At 43.1% G+C, this 17,746-nt stretch overlaps 1 protein-coding gene across 1 annotated transcript in view; it reads right to left on the reverse strand.

The window, feature by feature from the left end:
• Positions 1-17,746, reverse strand: part of adgrv1 (adhesion G protein-coupled receptor V1) — a 723,938-nt gene that overhangs the window by 555,222 nt on the left and 150,970 nt on the right. The window contains 4 exon segments of the mRNA XM_041185339.1: positions 3,938-4,544; positions 4,769-4,908; positions 11,140-11,220; positions 12,322-12,451. Of these exon segments, the coding sequence (XP_041041273.1) occupies positions 3,938-4,544; positions 4,769-4,908; positions 11,140-11,220; positions 12,322-12,451 (958 nt within the window).

Below are 17,746 nucleotides of genomic sequence, written 5' to 3' on the forward strand. Positions count from 1 at the left end.
GTCAGAGTCGATTGGCTAGAGCTAAGATATAAGAAGGGTGCAATTACATTGCTCGGTGTAATATATAGACCACCAGCTAGCGGGAAGGATCTAGAGGAACAAACAAGAAAGGATGCAATACTTGATCTCCTATTAGGGAACCAGACAGGTCAGGTGACAGAAGTATGTGTAGGCAAACATTTTGGGTCCAGTGACCACAATGTCATTAGTTTTAAGTTAATTATGGATAAGGATAGGTCTGGTCCTCGAGTTGAGATTCTAAATTGGAGAAAGGCCAATTTTGTGGAAATGAGAAAGGATCTAGGAAGAGTGGATCGGGATAAGTTGTTTTCTGGCAAGGATATGTTCAGTAAGTGGAAGGCATTCAAAGGCAAAATTTTGAGAGTGCAGAGTTTGCATGTTCTTGTCAGGATTAAAGGCAAAGTTAACAAGCATAGGGAACCTTGGTTTTCAAGGGATATTGGTGATCTGGTTAAGAAGAAGAGAGAGGTGTATAGCAGGTATAGGCAACAAGGAGCAAATGAGGTACTTGTAGAGTATAGAAAATGTAAGAAAATACTAAAAAAGGAAATCAGGAAGGCAAAAAGAAGACATGAGGTTGCTTTGGCAGATAATGTGAAGGTAAACCTGAAGGGTTTTTACAAGTATATTAAGAGTAAAAGGATAATAAGGGACACAATTGGTCCCCTTGAAGATCAGAGTGGTCGTCTATGTGTGGAGCTTCACGAGATGGGGGAGATCTTAAACAGTTTATTTGCATCAATATTTACTCAGGAAACTTGGATAGTGTATAAGGAAGGAAGGGAAACAAGCAGTAGTGTCGTGGAACATATAGAGATTAAAGAGGAGGAGGTGCTTACTGCCTTACAGCGAATAAAGGTAGATAAATCCCCCGGGCCTGACATGATATTCCCTCGGACCTTGAGGGAGACTAGTGTAGAAATTGCAGGTGCCCTGGCAGAAATATTTAAAATGTCCTTAGCCACGGGTGAGGTGCCGGAGGATTGGAGGGTAGCTCATGTTGTTCCGTTGTTTAGAAAAGGCTCCAAAAGTAAACCAGGTAATTACAGGCCAGTGACCCTGATGTCAGTAGTTGGTAAATTATTGGAAGGTGTTCTGAGAGATCGGATACAATTATTTGGACAGCCAAGGGCTGATTAAGGATAGTCAGCATGGCTTTGTGCGTGGTAGGTTGTGTTTAACTAACCTTGTAGAGTTTTTCGAGGAGGTTACCAAGAAAGTAGATGAAGGAAAGGCTGTGGATGTTGTCTACATGGACTTTAGTAAGGCCTTTGACAAGGTCCCACATGGGAGGTTAGTTCAGAAGGTTCAGACACTTGGTATCCATGGAGGGGTTGTAAACTGGATTTGAAATTGGCTGTGTGGGAGAAGACAGAGAGTGGTAGTGCATGATTGCTTCTCAGTCTGGAGGCCTGTGACTAGTGGTGTGCCTCAGGGATCTGTGCTGGGACCATTGTTGTTTATTGTCTATATCAATGATCTGGATGATAATGTGGTAAATTGGATCAGCAAGTTTGCTTATGACACTAAGATTGGAGGCGTTGTGGACAGCGAGGAAGGCTTTCAAAGCTTGCACAGGGATCTGGACCAACTGGAAAAATGGGCCAGAAAATGGCAGGTGGAATTTAAGGCAGAAAAGTGTGAGATGTTGCATTTTGGAAGAACAAACCAAGGTAGGACATACACAGTAAATGGTAGGGCACTGAGGAGTGCGGAGGATCAAAAGGATCTGGGAGTTCAGATACATAATTCCCTGAAAGTGGCGTCACAGGTAGACAGGGTTGTAAAGAAAGCTTTCGGCATACTGGCCTTCATAAATTAAAGTATTGAGTATAGGAGTTGGGATGTTATGGTGAGGTTGTATAAGACATTGGTGAGGCCAACTTTGGAGTATTGTGTGCATTTCTGGTTGCCTAACTACAGGAAGGATATCAGTAAGATTGAAAGAGTGCAGAGAAGATTTACTAGGATGTTGCCGGGTTTCAGGAGTTGAGTTACAGGGAAAGATTAAACAGCTTACGACTTTATTCCTTGGAGTGTAGAAGAATGAGGGGAGATTTGAAAGAAGTGTACAAAATTATGAGGGTATAGACAGAGTAAATGCGAGTAGGCTCTTTCCACTTAGATTAGGAGAGATAAACACAAGAGGACATGGCTTTAGGGTGAAAGGGGAAAGGTTTAGGGGGAACATTAGGGGGAACTTCTTCACTCAGATGGTGGTGGGAGTGTGGAATGAGCTGCCAACTGACGTGGTAAATGTGGGCTCACGTTTAAGTTTTAAGAATAAATTAGATAGATACATGGATGGGAGAGGTCTGGAGGGTTATGGACTGGGTGCAAGTCAATGGGACTAGCGAAATAATATTTCGGCACAGACTAGAAAGGCCGAATGGCCTGTTTTTCTGTGCTGTAGTGTTCTATGGTTCTAACATTAAAAAAAGCCAAAAGTATTCTATGAGCACATCAATAGGAAAAGGGTGGTGAAAGGAGTAGGGCCCATTAGGGACCAAAAAGGGTGTTTACATGTAGAGGCAAGAGGCATGGCTAAGCTATTAAATGAATACTTTGCATCTGTCTTTACCTATGAGACAGATGCTGCCCAGGCCATGGTGACAGAGAAGGAAACTCAGTCACCAGAAGGATTTAAAATTGATAAACAGTAGGTATTGGATAAGCTGTCGGTACTTAAAGTTGATAAGGCACCGGGACCGGATGAGATGCATCCAAGATTTTTGAAGGAACTGAGAGTAGAAAATGCAGAGGCAGTGGCAATAATCTTTCAATGTTCCCTGGATTCGGGGGAGGTACCAGAGAACTGGAGAATTGCAAACATTATGCCCTTGTTCAAAAAAGGTTGTAAACATCTGCCCTGCATTTACAGACCAGTCAGCTTCAGGTGGGAAACTTCTAGAAACAATTATGCAGGACAGAATTAATTGTCACATGGAAAAATGTGGGTTGATTCAGAAGAGTCAGCATGGATTTGTTAAAGGAAAATTGTGTCTAACATGCTGGAGTTTTTTGAAGAGTTAACAGATGGTTGATGAGGGCAAGGCCATTGATGTGGTATATATGGACTTCTAAAAGGTACAGTACCATACAAAAGACTTGTGAGGAAAGTTACAGGTCATAGAATAAAAGGGACCGTAGCAGTGTGGATATAAAATTGGCTGAGGGATAGGGAACAAAGAGTAATGGTTAATGGGTATTTTTTGTGCTAGAAGAAGGTTTGTAGTGGAGTTCCCCAGGGGTCGGTATTGGGACCCTTACAGGGGACAATTTCAAAGTTTGCAGATGACACACAACTTGGGAGAATTGTAATCTTTGAGGAGGACAGTGTAGAACTTCAAAAGAGCAATGACACATTGGTGAAGTGGACAGATAGATGGCAGATGAAGTTCAAATCGGAGAAGTGTGAGGTGATACACTTTGGTACAAAAAACATGGAGAGACAGTATGAAATAAAAGGTACCATTCTAAAGGGTATGCAGGAGCAGAGAGACCTGGGTTTATATGCACTTAAGTCATTATCAGGTCAGATAGAGAGCTGTTTCTAAAGCATACAATATTCTAGGCTTCATTAATGAGGGCATAGAGTACAAGGGCAGGGAGGTTATGATGAACTTATATAAGACACTGGTTAGACCTCAGCTGGAGTATTGTGTACAGTTCTGGGTACTACACTATAGGAAGGGTATGAATGCATTGGAGAGAGTGTAGAGGAGGTTTACGAGAATGGTTCCAGGGATGAGACACTTCGATTATGAGGGAAGACTGGAGAAGTTGGGACCATTTTCCTTAGAGAGGAGATGAGACTTGATAGAAGTTTTCAAGATCATGAGGGGTCTGGGCAGAGTAGATAGGGAGAAACTGTTTCCGCTCGTAAAAACCTAATCAACCATTTTGGTTTACTCACTTGGTCTGTCCTGCTCCCCTTTCAGCAGCACAACATTATGCAACTGGATAAATACTGACTCTGGCCGCTCAGGTTCTACATCATCCAGTATGAGAATGGTTACATTAACTTCTGTTTGATTGGCTTCAAAGATTACTGACCCAGATATGGCAAGATAATCACTTTCTTCTGTTCCCCTAGCAATGAAATATGGCAGATCAGTTGTCTTTGTGTCATCCACAGTTGAGTACGTGACTATGGCAATACCCATGAATCCATTTAACCGCTCAATTGTCAGTGTCACATTCTGGTCTTCCTCTTCAACTCTGACTGGTCGACTTCTTTCCGAAAAGATGAACACACCGTAGGGGTCATCATTAGCTAGAACTGTCAAGGTAGCATTTGTTAGACTTCCCAGGCGACCTTTTGAAACATTACTGATGTAAATCAGAAACTCTTCATCCAATTCTGGAACTTCATCTGAAGCCACCTGCAGCACAATGCTGGCCAGAGATTGTCCTGTTTCGAATGTGACATTGCCATTGGTATTAATCAAATTATTGTAAGGATCAGAGACAACATCCCAAAATAAAGTAGCCTGGGACAGGGCGCCACCAGTTCGTGCAACCTAAAAATTCAAACAACTTATTAATCTTGTAAATTGTATAATGCAGGTTGTCAATTTTAGAATACTACCAATCAGTTCTACAATGTAAGGGCACTACAATGTATTCTCAAATTTAACATGACAAACTAAGCATCTTTCCCACCAACAAATATTTGTTTTTCAGCAAAATTTCTATTTTCCATCCCAGATAAAATGTTTGATAATAGGCAAGACAAATTACTGACCTGTAATAAAACAATTTCATGACCCCCTTCAGGTTCTGTACCATTCAAATGCAAAGAGTCATTGCTGAATTGGAACACTCCATAGGCGTCATCAGAGGCATCAATAATCACTATGATTTCAGATGCTATCCCAAGGCTGGCTGCAAATCAAATTAATTGAAAAAGTGGCACTTTAATCTTTTCACCACTTTGGACTGTTCATGTTATCTGAAAAAACAACTGATATTTATTAAATAAGTTTCACAGAAAGAATGTATAAAACAGTTTTTTTAAAATACATAACCTTGTATTTTTGTTTTTACAAGTGTGATTGATGCTATTGGTTAAGGCACGGAGCCTAACATTTCTATGGCTGTAAGGAAAAGAAGATCTTGTCTTTGGAGACAGGAATTCAAGGTTGAACTGAGGTCCTGTCTGCAGTGCCGTTTACATTTTGGTGAGGGCAAAGTCAATGAGCAGTTAGGTTAAAGGTCTTCCATTAGTCCTCAGATCAAGGATGCTCCTCAACTACTCCAGAAATTGCATCCTGTAAGCCTTTAATAAGACCTGATGAAAACTTACACGGGCCTGAGTTATTGTAAACACCAATGAGATCTTCTGAAAGTCCCCGATATTTACCAAATGAAGATATTGTAATCCAGAGGCCTGGATTAGTAAAAAATTAAAATCACACAATGGCAATTTCAGAATTTGAATTTAGTTTTAAAAAAATCTAGAAAGTTAACAAAAGGCATAAGGAGAAAAGTGACCATGAAGCTGGTGAATTGTCCTAAAAATCCAAATGATCCTTTAGGAAAGGATTTCTGACATCCTTAGCCAGTATGGGCCATATATGACTTCCCCACCAACACACTTAACTCTTAAAGGCCGTCTGAAGTGGTCTACTGAGCAACTCCACGGTATCAGATCATTGATTTGACATTTCACGAACAGAAAACAGAAAAAAAACATAGCGCCATCTTTTCAGGTCAGCTAAGGATCGACAATAAATGCCACCCTTGCCAGTAATATCCATTTCCCGGGAATGAATTTTCTAAACTCCTTTCTATTGTCACACAGAAGCATAAGGAAGGTCGAAGGCTCATAGTAAAGTTTTAAGTTGTTTGATACTTAATCAATCTCCCTTGGGGATCCTGGAGAATTTATGCACAACTTTTTTTTTAAAGCAGGTTAAGTTGCTTAAATAGTTTTCATGATATACTGTACATGATCTATGGAAAATAGGGTCAACGCTCATATTATTGTTCTGTTTCTCCATGTTCTATGTATTAACTATGTATTACAATAATAATGCAGTTTATTAAAAAGTATGGTTTTTAATGTAATGAAAACCACCAGAAGCTGAGATAAGTCAATAGAATACATCTCCCAAAAACAAAAACTGTATTCTGAAAAGAAAGCACAAAAAGTAACACATGACAAAGAAACTGAAACATTTGGCCAAATCTTCCAGTCTCCAGATCATTGCAGACCTGGCATAAGGCTGGTGTGTCAGGACCCTGCTTTCTTGACACACAGACCAATGTGGGAATTGCCCAGGAAGTTCAAATTTCCAATGAGGCCCTATGCGAATGTCTCTACTTTGGACAGTTCCGTGGTATTTACCTGGATAATTATCCAGGAAATGTTAGATAGATTAAAACCTAGTCTAACACCCGTATAACTCCCCAACCAACTCTCCAAACTAGGCCCCTGACCCCCTGACCAACCACCACCCCACCACTGGGATCTGACCACCAGTGTACCCCTCTGGACACTCAACTACCCCCCGACCCATGACCCACTCACCTGCTTACCCACCTCACCCACCCTAACCACCAATCCACTCACTCACCTACCCACTAATCTGCCTAATCACCTGCCCAATCACCTACCTACCTATCCAGTAACCCACCTATCCACTATTCCACTCACCCATTCCACTAACATTCAAATTGGACATTTAAACTTACCGTACTGTATTTGGTAACGTAAAACAGGGTAGGTGTGTCCTGCATTTCCCTGACTCTTAATCCATTCCAACTGAGTTCCCTGAGGCACGTGGCGCATTTCTGTGAAAGATGGGATCGGAAGATCCTGAAGAAATGCGCAGCAGTGTCAAGTCAGGGGAATTTGTGAGCGCAGTAGCAATCTGATTGTCATTGCCGCTGCTCAAAAGATTTGGGCCCTTTGGAGTTAAGCTGAATCATCATTGCAGTATTGCAGTTAATTGTTTAAAGCTGCAGTGCTGTATGTTTAATGAAAATCTTTTAGGCATTCAATAATGTCAACTACTATTGCAGTTCTTCTAATTTCTCCAACTCTCCTCCCAAACTCCAGGTGACAATCCCAACTCATCCAGGACTGTGTTGGGAACATGCTGTTCTCTGCCAAAGATCCCATACCTGTCACCCATTGTTACCAGTTTTTTCACAGCACAAAGTGCAATTGTCCTGCCCTATATCCTACTTGCGTCTTTTGTTCTTCCAAATCTAGCCTTCTGTGTGACCCCTGTCCTTCCAGTCTAATATCACTGCCAGATCCATCAGCCGTCTCTTCTGCATGCTTTGAAATTCTCTACTGAAAACATTATGGAATTCCCTTCAACAAAATACTCCATTTTCCCCCATCTTCAAAATTTCCTTAAAACCTACCCCCTTAGCAGCATTTAGACATCTGTATTTCTTCTCCTGAATAGGTCTGACCCTCACTTAGATAAGCATATTGTTTAACTTCTAAAAGTGCACATACATATAATCTGAAATAGAACTATTAACATGTCCACTGACAAAGTTATGGCCAAAAAGTTGAGTTTCCTCTTTCCTGCAAAACACCATCGCCCATCCCCCCTACTACCCCCCTCAACCCCCCAACCCCCACCAACCATCAACAATCCTTAACTTTCAATAAAGCCCATCCTATTTGAATGTTTACACAATATCTGCATAGAGCTACTAGCATCTCTATCACACTTCCAGACAGAATACAAGATATCTGATGGGCAATCATGCTCGCATCTCTGAATGTCAATCTCCCCGCTTTACATAAACAGTTTAGCTATAAGTTTGTTCGTTTCTTCCAACTAAATTCTGTATATGTTTTCCTGCATGCTCCGGCATTCTCTTCATATTCAATAAACTACGAACATGCAAACAAAGAGCAGTAGGCCATTGAGCCCGTTAAGCCTGCTCCGCCGTTTAATAACATCATGGCAGATCTGATTGTAACCTCAAGTCTGCATCCCGCCTACCCCCAATAACCTATCACCCCCTTGCTAACCAAGAATCTACCCACCTCTGCCTTAAAAATGCTCAAAGACACTACTTGCACTGCCTTTTCGGGAAGAGAGTTCCAAAGACTCACAACCCTCTGAGGGAAAAAATTTTACCACATCTCTGTTTTAAATGGGCAATCTCTTATCTTTAAACAGTAACCCCTAGTTCTAGATTCTCCAACAAGAGGAAACATCCTCTCCACATCCACCCTGTCAAGTCCCATCAGGATCTTAAAGGTTTCAATCAAGTCACCTCTCAATCTTCTAAACTCCAGTGGATACAAGCCTAACCTTTCCTCATAAGACAACCCGCCCATTCCAGGTATTAATCTGGTAAACCCCTGAACTGCTTACATTGCATTTATATCCTTCCTTAAATAAGGTGACCAAAACTGTACACAGTATTCCAGATGTGGTCTCACTGGTGGTCTGTATAACTCAAGCACAACCTCCCTACTTTTGTATTCAATTCCCCTCGCAATAAATGATAACATTCTATTAGCTTTCTTAATTACTTGCTGTACCTGCAGACTAGCCTTTTGTGATTCATGTATTTGGACACCCAGATCCCTCTGAATCTGAGCTCTGCAATCTCTCATGATTTAGATATTATGCTCCTCTTTTATTCTTCCTGTCAAAATGGAAAATTTCACATTTTCCCCATATACTCCATTTGCCAAATCTTTGTGCATTCAATTAACCTATCGATATCTTTTTGTACAAAACAAAAACAGAATTACCTGGAAAAACTCAGCAGGTCTGGCAGCAGGCGGAGAAGAAAAGAGTTGACATTTCGAGTCCTCATGACACTTCCACAGAACTGAGTGAATATTAGGAGAGAGGTGCAATATAAGCTGGTTTAAGGTGGGGGGGGGGTTGTGGTTGTAGGGACAAGCAAGCAGTGATAGGAGCAGATAATCAAAAGATGTCACAGACAAAAGAACAAAAGAACACAGAGGTGTTGAAGGTGGTGATATTATCTAAACGAATGTGCTGCTAGGTGTGGCGTGTTTTTCCAGCATGTCCCGTGTTTTATTTCAGTTTCCAGTATTTGGGGTTCTTTTCACATCTTATTTATATCATCTTTACAATTCTTCTTTTCAAATTCCAGGATTAATTTTCCAGTCTCATCTCTCTAGCCTCCCTTTTGTGGGTTCCTACTTGCAGCCTTCAATATTCCAATTCTAGCCTGTGTATTCCTCCATTCCACTATCACTTCAGCCATTTCACATGTTCCCTTTACTAAAGTTCTTTTACTGAACCATCTAACATTGTTACATCTAGTCCCATTTTTAAAATCTTCTTTAAAATCTATCTACCGCTTTAACTGCCATAAATGTTCATGTAAAAATTGAGTTACTGAGACCAGAATTTAAAAAAAAACATAGGTCAATGTTTACACAAACAATAATTTCAAGAGGTTGAAATCCATGCTAGTTCTTGGGAACAACCAAGCTGCCAATAAAGACGTTGGGCCATAATTTTTGAGCTCCAGGGCATCACATTGGGTGGGGGAGGGTACCCCAAAGATGTTTGGGGAACCCACCCCCTGGAAGTTCACAGGTAAGGTTTACATGGTAATTGCCCAGAAGTGCAAACTTGCCCTGCACTGGGAATCATCCGAAAATGTGCTTTAAATCGCAAACTTCAGATGGTTCCAACTGGGTTACATCACTGGTTACCCAGAAAAAGTTAGAATAATTAAAAACTCTTCTAACTTCTGGGTAACTATTGCACAGACCCACACCAACCCCCCAATGGATTCTCTCTATACTCTCAAATCACCAGGGAACTCCCCCCAACACCCCCCACTACGGCCCCCATGGGAGTCTCCCCTCATCCCCCTGACCACCCCCCACAGAAATACCCTCACCCCCAAGGAACTACAACCCCCCAAAGAAAACTCCCCAACCCATGGGGACTCTACCCGCCCCTCCCCCCAAGGCACAACCTGACCTGACCAGAGGCCCCTTCCACCCAAGGCCAGACCCAATCCCCCCCCAACATACCCACCCTACCTCCACCATCCCAAGGCCCGACTCACCCCCACCCCCGAGACTGAACATGACCATCACTACCCCTCGCCCCAAGGGCTCACCCGACCTCCTACCCCACCCCCCCCACCCAAGGGCCGGCCCCCTTCCACTTCGCCACCAAGGCCCGAGTGACCCCCCCCCCCGCCAAGGCCCAACCCGACTCCTCACCTCCCAAGACCTGACCTCTTCCCAAGGCCCAACCTGACTCAACACCCCTCCCCCATCCTGACACCCAATCCCCTGATTCCCCTCTCCATTCCCAAGGCCAGACTCAAAACACCCACCTCCGCCCACCCTCAGGTGAGACAGGGTCAAAAATAATTTAAGGTAAAAAAAACTAGCAGCAGAGTGGTAATCTGAATCTGACCGCCACTCTGAGGAAGTTCAGGCCCACTTCACCTCAGCAGTTGCTGGCCATGTTACTGAACCCCCAGGCTATCCACTTCTGAAATGAGAAAAGAGCAATTGTGAAAAAGATTCACTGGGCTGTTCCCACCAACTCCACTCCAAAAACTATCACAAGGTTTTTGATAAATGAAGTATTTGGGGGCCAAAAGTCATGGGTCAATTTATACACATGATATATGAAAAATTATGGATCTTGCGGCCAAAAGCCAGGGATCGACTCTTACATGAGATTGAATATTACTTGAGTATACATGGTACATTCAGCCTTTCACTTCACTTTTTTTTATAGTAAGACAAATAGTTAACATAAACATGAAACAAATTAATTCCATTAATCAGGGTTGCAATATTGTTTGGAAAAATCATTCTACCAGTAATGAGAATATGGTAGTCAGAAAATTTAGTTCTACTTTATCAGCATTCAAAAAACTCAGTAACTGAGACTGGCAGAACATGAATACATGGGCATGCACTTTCTAGTGAAATGAAAATTGATACAGTTGCCAGATGTATAACTTATGAAAAAGGTGAGAAAAGACCATCAGATTTATTAGTGCTCACCTGATGCACCAATCTTCCCATTCACTAGCAGTAATGGTAACTTAGGAGCTAAATGTAAACAGCTTAGGAAAGACTGAACAAACACAAATGCATGATAGACAGTAGGTTCTTACCACGAGTGTGGAAAGCTGGAAGGAAGAACTCCACCTCAACATCACCACTACCGCTGGTACCTATGCCAAAGAGTTCAGCCACTTCAAAAATAAACACACAGCACATTCATACATACAAAAAAAAGTAATGAACAAGAGAAAATGAACCACTGACTCAGCTGAAAGATTATAGTATATTATTATATTATTTTAGGATTATATTCACTGGCGTTCAGAAGAATGAGGGGGATCTCATAGAAACCTATAAAATTCTAACAAGACTAGACAGAGTAAATGCAGGAAGGATGTTCCCAATGGTGGGGGAGTCCAGAACCAGGGGTCACAGCCTGAGGATATGGGGTAAACCATTTAGGACTGAGATGAGGAGAGATTTCTTCACCCAGAGAGTGGTGAGCCTATGGAATTCACTACAGCAGAAAGTAGTTGAGGACAAAACATTGTATATTTTCAAGAAGGAGTTAGATATAGCTCTTGGGACAAAAGGGATCAAAGGATATGGGCAGAAAGCGGGAGCAGGCTATTGAGTTAGATGACCAGCCATGATCATAATGAATGGTAGAGCAGGCTTCTAGGGCTGAATGGCTCCTATTTTCTATGTTTCTATCAGACAGAATCTTATTTATAAGATAAAGCAATTTTATTTTAAACTGAAACATTTAATAATAACAACAGGACACATCGCATTCAACTACTTGGGGAGTAAAAATGCTCTATAATCTTTTCCACTCATTTTCCATAAAGCCTTGGGTGGAAAAAGAGAAAGTAAGTTGGAACAACATAGACCCCAATACGAATGTGATAAGGTTAAACAAGATTAAAAATGACAAGTATGCCACAGGCAGACAGCTGGCTTTGATTTCAGAAACCTCACAATTTTGTACACTGAAGGAAATGAAGCGACTGAGGGGCACATTTTACATAGTTAAAAACTACACAGAGCATAACAAGGCACAGTTTAGATTAGAAACTGATACTGTGGAAACTGTTAAGCCTTTATTCTACTAATTCATGACCAAGAAAATTACATTTACAAATTGTAATCACATTCTGTTGCCTTAACCTTCTAAGTTACAACTATATTATTAAATTGAAAAATGATCTTTTTGTTCCTGCATATTAAAAAAAATTCAAGAATGAAAATGTTCTTTGCTGCACACCAGGAATGTTACAACTGATCCTTACCTTCTCTTTCTGAATTCAGAAGGACCATCTTAAAGCTTTTTGGCAGTTCAGGAACAGAATCGTCAGATATATTTACAGTTATGTATTTATATTGCTCTCCAGGCTTAAAATCCAGAATGCCTGCTGTGTCCTGGAAACCAATTTAAATATATTAGTAATTTCTCAGTGGCCCACCGTTTTAGGTTAGTTGATGACTAGATACTAACTCATGTGATGACTGCCATCAGTTATCAAAGAATAGTTAGGATCACACAAAAAATCCGTTTTGGAGATTTTATTCCAGTGAATGGAACAACTGATGCTGAATTTTTGCCTGGGTGCGGAGGTGCATTTTGGTGTGCGAATGGCCACACTTTGATTTTTTTTTGCAGGAAATCAGATTTTTTACCACATTCCTGATTCCATGCCATTTTCCTCTGGCTTTTTTGCAGGTCAGGAATGCCTAGTGTGTAAAACATAAGCCAGCACATTGCTATGGGGGCAGTGGAGGCATAGTGGTAATGTCACTGGACTTGTAACCCAGAGACCCAGGTTTATGCTCTGGGAACAAGCGTACAAGTTCCACCTCAGCAGCAGGTGGAATTTAAATTCAATCAATAAAATCTGGAATTGAAAGCCAGTCTCAGTCGTGGTGACGAGGTAACTATCACCGATTGTTGTAAAAACCCATCTGGTTCACTAATGTCCTCTAAGGAATGAAATCTGCCATCCTAACCCTGCTCTGGCCCACACATTACTCCAGATTCACTGGCTGGAATTTTCCATTTGGCATCAGGCGTCATGGCGGATGGTGGTGGGGGGGGAAGCGCGGTGGGGGTGGGGGAACAATACAATGAGAAAGCCAAAAATTGTTTATACGCCAGCATGAAAGCAGAGCAGGATCATGTGATAGTGTTCACGATGGTGGGATGCCAATCCTGCTGGAGGCCGGCGTGAACCCGATTCGCATCTTGCAATGAGATGTATAGTAAGGCACAACCAAAATCATCCCCTACATCAGATTTACCGTTGCGCTGGTGGGAGAACACGCCGGCCCAGAACATATCTGGACAAGTGTTACGTGGAGAAGTCGAAACTTACCATTAGGGCCTGGCTGAGGTCGTGGACATCCTAGGAGAAGAAGATGCTGGAGCCCTACAGCTACCAGACCCTGGAGGAACACATGCATTGCATGATGGGTGGATTCTCATGGACAAGGATCTACTGCAAAGCAGCTCACTGAAAGTGGGAGGTCTCCATTGATGCCTCAGGTCTGCTTCGGAACATCACCATGGCCATGGGCTGCTCTGGATGATCGGCGAGGTTGGGGAGGTGCAGAGGGAAGTCCAGCTGTGAGTAGGAGTGGAAGGTGTACAGGGGTGGGGTGTAGGAGGGGTGGCAGTTGGGAGAGGAAGGTCTAGATGTGACTGGGAGAGGAAGGCATACCAGTTGTGGGGGGAGATGGGGCGTAGGTGTCAGGGGGTGGTGAGGGTTGGGGGAGAGGGGGGACAACAGGGAATACAGGGGGAGGAGGGTGTAACCAGGGAGAATGCAGCAAGTGAGGAGGTAGATGTAAGGGGGGAGGAAGGGGACCAGAGGAAAGGAGTTCGGAGAGGGGAAGGTGTGCAGGGGGGAGAAGGTGCCTGGGGGGAGCAGGGAGTAAGGGTGGAGGAGAGAGTAAGGGATGGGGGATGTCCAGGTGAATGTTTAAGAGAGGGACGTGCGGAGTCAATGACGGCGTCCAGGGGAGTAAACTGAGGGTGGGCCTGGTAGGAAGGAATGACGATCATGAGACAGGGCAGAAAAAGCCAGAAGGGTGGGAGGGTAAGGGTGTGTCGGTAGCAGTAGAAAGGATGGTGAGAGGGACTTGGATGCAGACACGGATCTTGGGGGATGGGAAGGAGGAGGTCGGGGAGGTCAACGTGGATGGGGATGGGATTCTCAGGAAGGTCGAGAACATGCAAGTTCACCTGGACATCCTGAAAGACAACGGTGCGGGTTGGTAGTGGAGGTGGAAGGTGATGGCAGGGGGTCGACAGTGATAGAGGAAAGGACATGGAGGACTGGAGGGCGGGGAAGGGCAGGAGAGCTGAACAAAAACTCGAATACAGCCAACGTTGTCAAAATCAAAAGCGAACAGAGCCTCATGTTGGATGGGTACAGGTGCCGCTTGGGAATGTGATCTTTGGGTGGGTGGAGATGCATGTCAGCTCAAATACTTGGGACAGTGAGATGAGTGTGATGGACAAAGGCTCCGTGTGCATGGGAGAGTGCTTGCACGAGGCTCTGAGAGATCCTGTCACACACACACTTCTCCCTCCAGAATCACTCGTCTTCCAGCTGTGTGCAGCTGAGCTGCTAGTGGGGCAGGAGGAGGTTGGTGCAGTGGGAGGACTCGCGATGCCTGTCAATGAAGCTGACAGTCACCATTATACATTGTTCAGTAGAAATGAATACATTTTCAGATTATAAAGTGACAAAATGTGTTCACCATACAACCACTTGTGATCAGATTTTCTTAACTTTTCTAGGCCTCATGATTGCCCAGTCTGGAGTTGCTCAATCTGTTCGAAATCTATCTCATTTAACACGATGGTAGTGCCACACAACACGATGGAGGGTATCCTCAAGGTGAAGACGGGGACTTCGTCTCCACAAGGACTGTGCAATGATCACTCCTACCAATATTGTCATGGACAGATACATCTGTAGCAGGCAGGTTGGTGAGGGTGAGGTCAAGTATGTTTTTCCCTCACCACCTGCCGCAGACCCAGTCTAACAGCTCTGTCATATAGGACTCAGCCAGCTCAGTTAGTAGTGATGCTACCGAGTCACTCTTGTTGATGGACATTGAAGCACCCCACCCAGAGTACATCCTGTGTCTTTGCCACCCTCAGTGCTTCCTCCAAGTGGTGTTCAACATGGAAGAGTACTGGTTCTTCTGCTGAGGAGGGGGCAGTACGTGGTAATTAGCAGGAGGTTTCCTTGCCTATGTTTGACCTGATGCCATGAGACTTTAAGGGGTCCAGGGTCAATGCTGAGGACTCCCAGGGCAACTGCCTCCTGACTGTATACACTGTGCTGTCACCTCCGCTGGGTCTGCCCTACCGGTGGGACAGGTCATACCCAGGGATGGTGATGGTGGTGTCTGGGATGTTATCAGTAAGGTATGAATCCATGAGGATGGCTATGTCAGGCTGTTGCTTGACTGGACTGCGAGGCAGCTCTCCCAATTTTGGCACGAGCCCACAAAATATTAATAAGGAGTACCTTGCAGGGACAACAGAACTGAGTTTGCCATTGTCGTTTCTGGTGGCTTGGTTGATGCTGAGTGGCCCATCCGGTTTCATCCCTTTGAGACTTTTTGTTGGTTTGATAAAACTGAGTGGCTTGCTAGGCCATTTCATAGGTGTTTAAGAGGCAATCACATTGCTGTGGGTCTGGAGTCACATGTAGGCCAGGCCAGGTGAGGACGGCAGATTTCCTTCCCTAAAGGACATTAGTGAACGCGTAGGGTTATGACAATCGACAAGGGTTTCATGGTCATCATGAAACTTTTAATTCCAGATTTTTAATTGAATTCAAATTTCACCTTCTGTTTCGGTGGAATTCGAACCCGGGTCCCTAGAGCATTATCTCTAGATTACTAGTCCTTCGACAATTGGCCTGGCAAGCCACTCAAGGGCAATTAGGGATGGGCAACAAATGATGGCCTTTCCAGCGATGCCCAGATCCCATGAAAGAATAAAAGAAAATCCACTGTTGAGGTTGGGTTCCCAATTTTAAATGGGAGTAGAAAATCGGATTTCTTCCCACACACTATTTTCATCTGGTGGTACAGAGTTTTGGAAGCCCATTAAAAGCATGCCAGGTTTGAGAGTTTGTAAAGAAAATGGAAAGCCTGCTAAGGAGTTGAGAACATTCTGAAAGTTAAGTGTAAAATGTTTTCATATCTCAAATGTCACTTGTAGCTCTTATAGTGTAATGCAGATATGTTTTTAATGCAATGATTCATCATAGGGATCTTAATTTAAAGGTGAGCTGACCCATACATTGAACAGCCCTGGACAATTGTTCAGATGCGCCACAGTATTTTTCCAATGGTGAAAGTACCATAATACACAGAAAAATGTTACAAAACGTTGTGTCAGCCTCTGTTGTTTTCTTTTCTACTGTGACTTAAATGGCTCTGGCCAATAAAAACAAAACACTTGAGAAAATCTACACTTGAAATAAACCTAACCGTCTTTTCACAACCATCCATTTAAGGCACTCTGCATTGAAATTGATATGAGCACCCTTTCTTCTTCCCTTCTTAGTACTTTATTGCTTGGACAGCTATGGCCATTATCAATGCTTGGCTGAGTTTCAAGTACTAATGGCTTTCAGCACAGTAAATGTTCCATTCAACTGAGAATGAATGACATGAAGTTGTAATAATAGATTATGTTGTTGATGTGGTTTATGGTTTGTGGACATAAGTGCATAAGAAATAGGAGCAGGAGTAGGCGATTCGGTGCATTGAGCATGGTCCGCCATTCGATAAGATCAAAGCCCCAAACACTCCTACCAGATGAAGCAGTGACTCAATTGTTAGTTTAGTCTACTGTATTTGCTGTTCAAAATGTAGTCTCCTCTACATTGGGAAGAACAAACGCAAACTGGGTGACTGCTTTGCAAAATGCCTCCATTGAGTCTGCAGGCATGACCCTGACCTTCCAGCCATTTCAATTTGTCACCTTGCTCTCACACTCACATTTCCGCCCTCAGCCTGCTGCAATGTTGCATTGAACCTCAACATAAGCTTGAGGAACAGCACCTCATCTTCCAATTAGGCACTTTACAACCTTCTGGACTCAACATTGAGTTCAACAACTTTAGACCACAAACTCCATTTTGTATTTTTTCACCAAGCAGCATCCTGTATCTTGTTTTGCTTTTAGACAATGCTGACCTTTATTCTGCTATTATCACCTACTCTGGACCAACGCATTTTTCCTTTACCACTATTATTACCAGGCTCTTTGCTTTTTGTTCCATGACATTTTTGTCATTTAATCGCCCCCACCCTTTAACCTATCCCTGACCTTCCCTTTTGCTCCATCCGACCCTCACCCTTTTTCAACAGCATAAAAGCAATCACTTTTCTGCCTCTCTTCAGTTCCAAAGAGGAGTCATATTAGATTCGAATCCGTTTCTCTCTCCACTGATGCTGCTAGATCTGCTGAGATTTTTGCACACTCTCTGCTTTTATTTCAGATCTTCAGCATCTGCAGTATTTTGATTTTACATCTCTTTTACTTTTTACCCATTTGAATGGCTCCCTCTACCATGGTCAGTTTGCGCATTCTCCTAGTCACACTCTCCTGTCCCTTACCAAGGACCAAATCTGAAGTACCTAGCCTAAGGGGTGTCACTGCCTCCTGGAACACAAGTTAATAGGATT

The sequence above is a fragment of the Carcharodon carcharias genome, chromosome 4 (genome assembly GCF_017639515.1).
Source record: "Carcharodon carcharias isolate sCarCar2 chromosome 4, sCarCar2.pri, whole genome shotgun sequence".
NCBI classification, from domain to species: Eukaryota; Metazoa; Chordata; class Chondrichthyes; order Lamniformes; family Lamnidae; genus Carcharodon; species Carcharodon carcharias.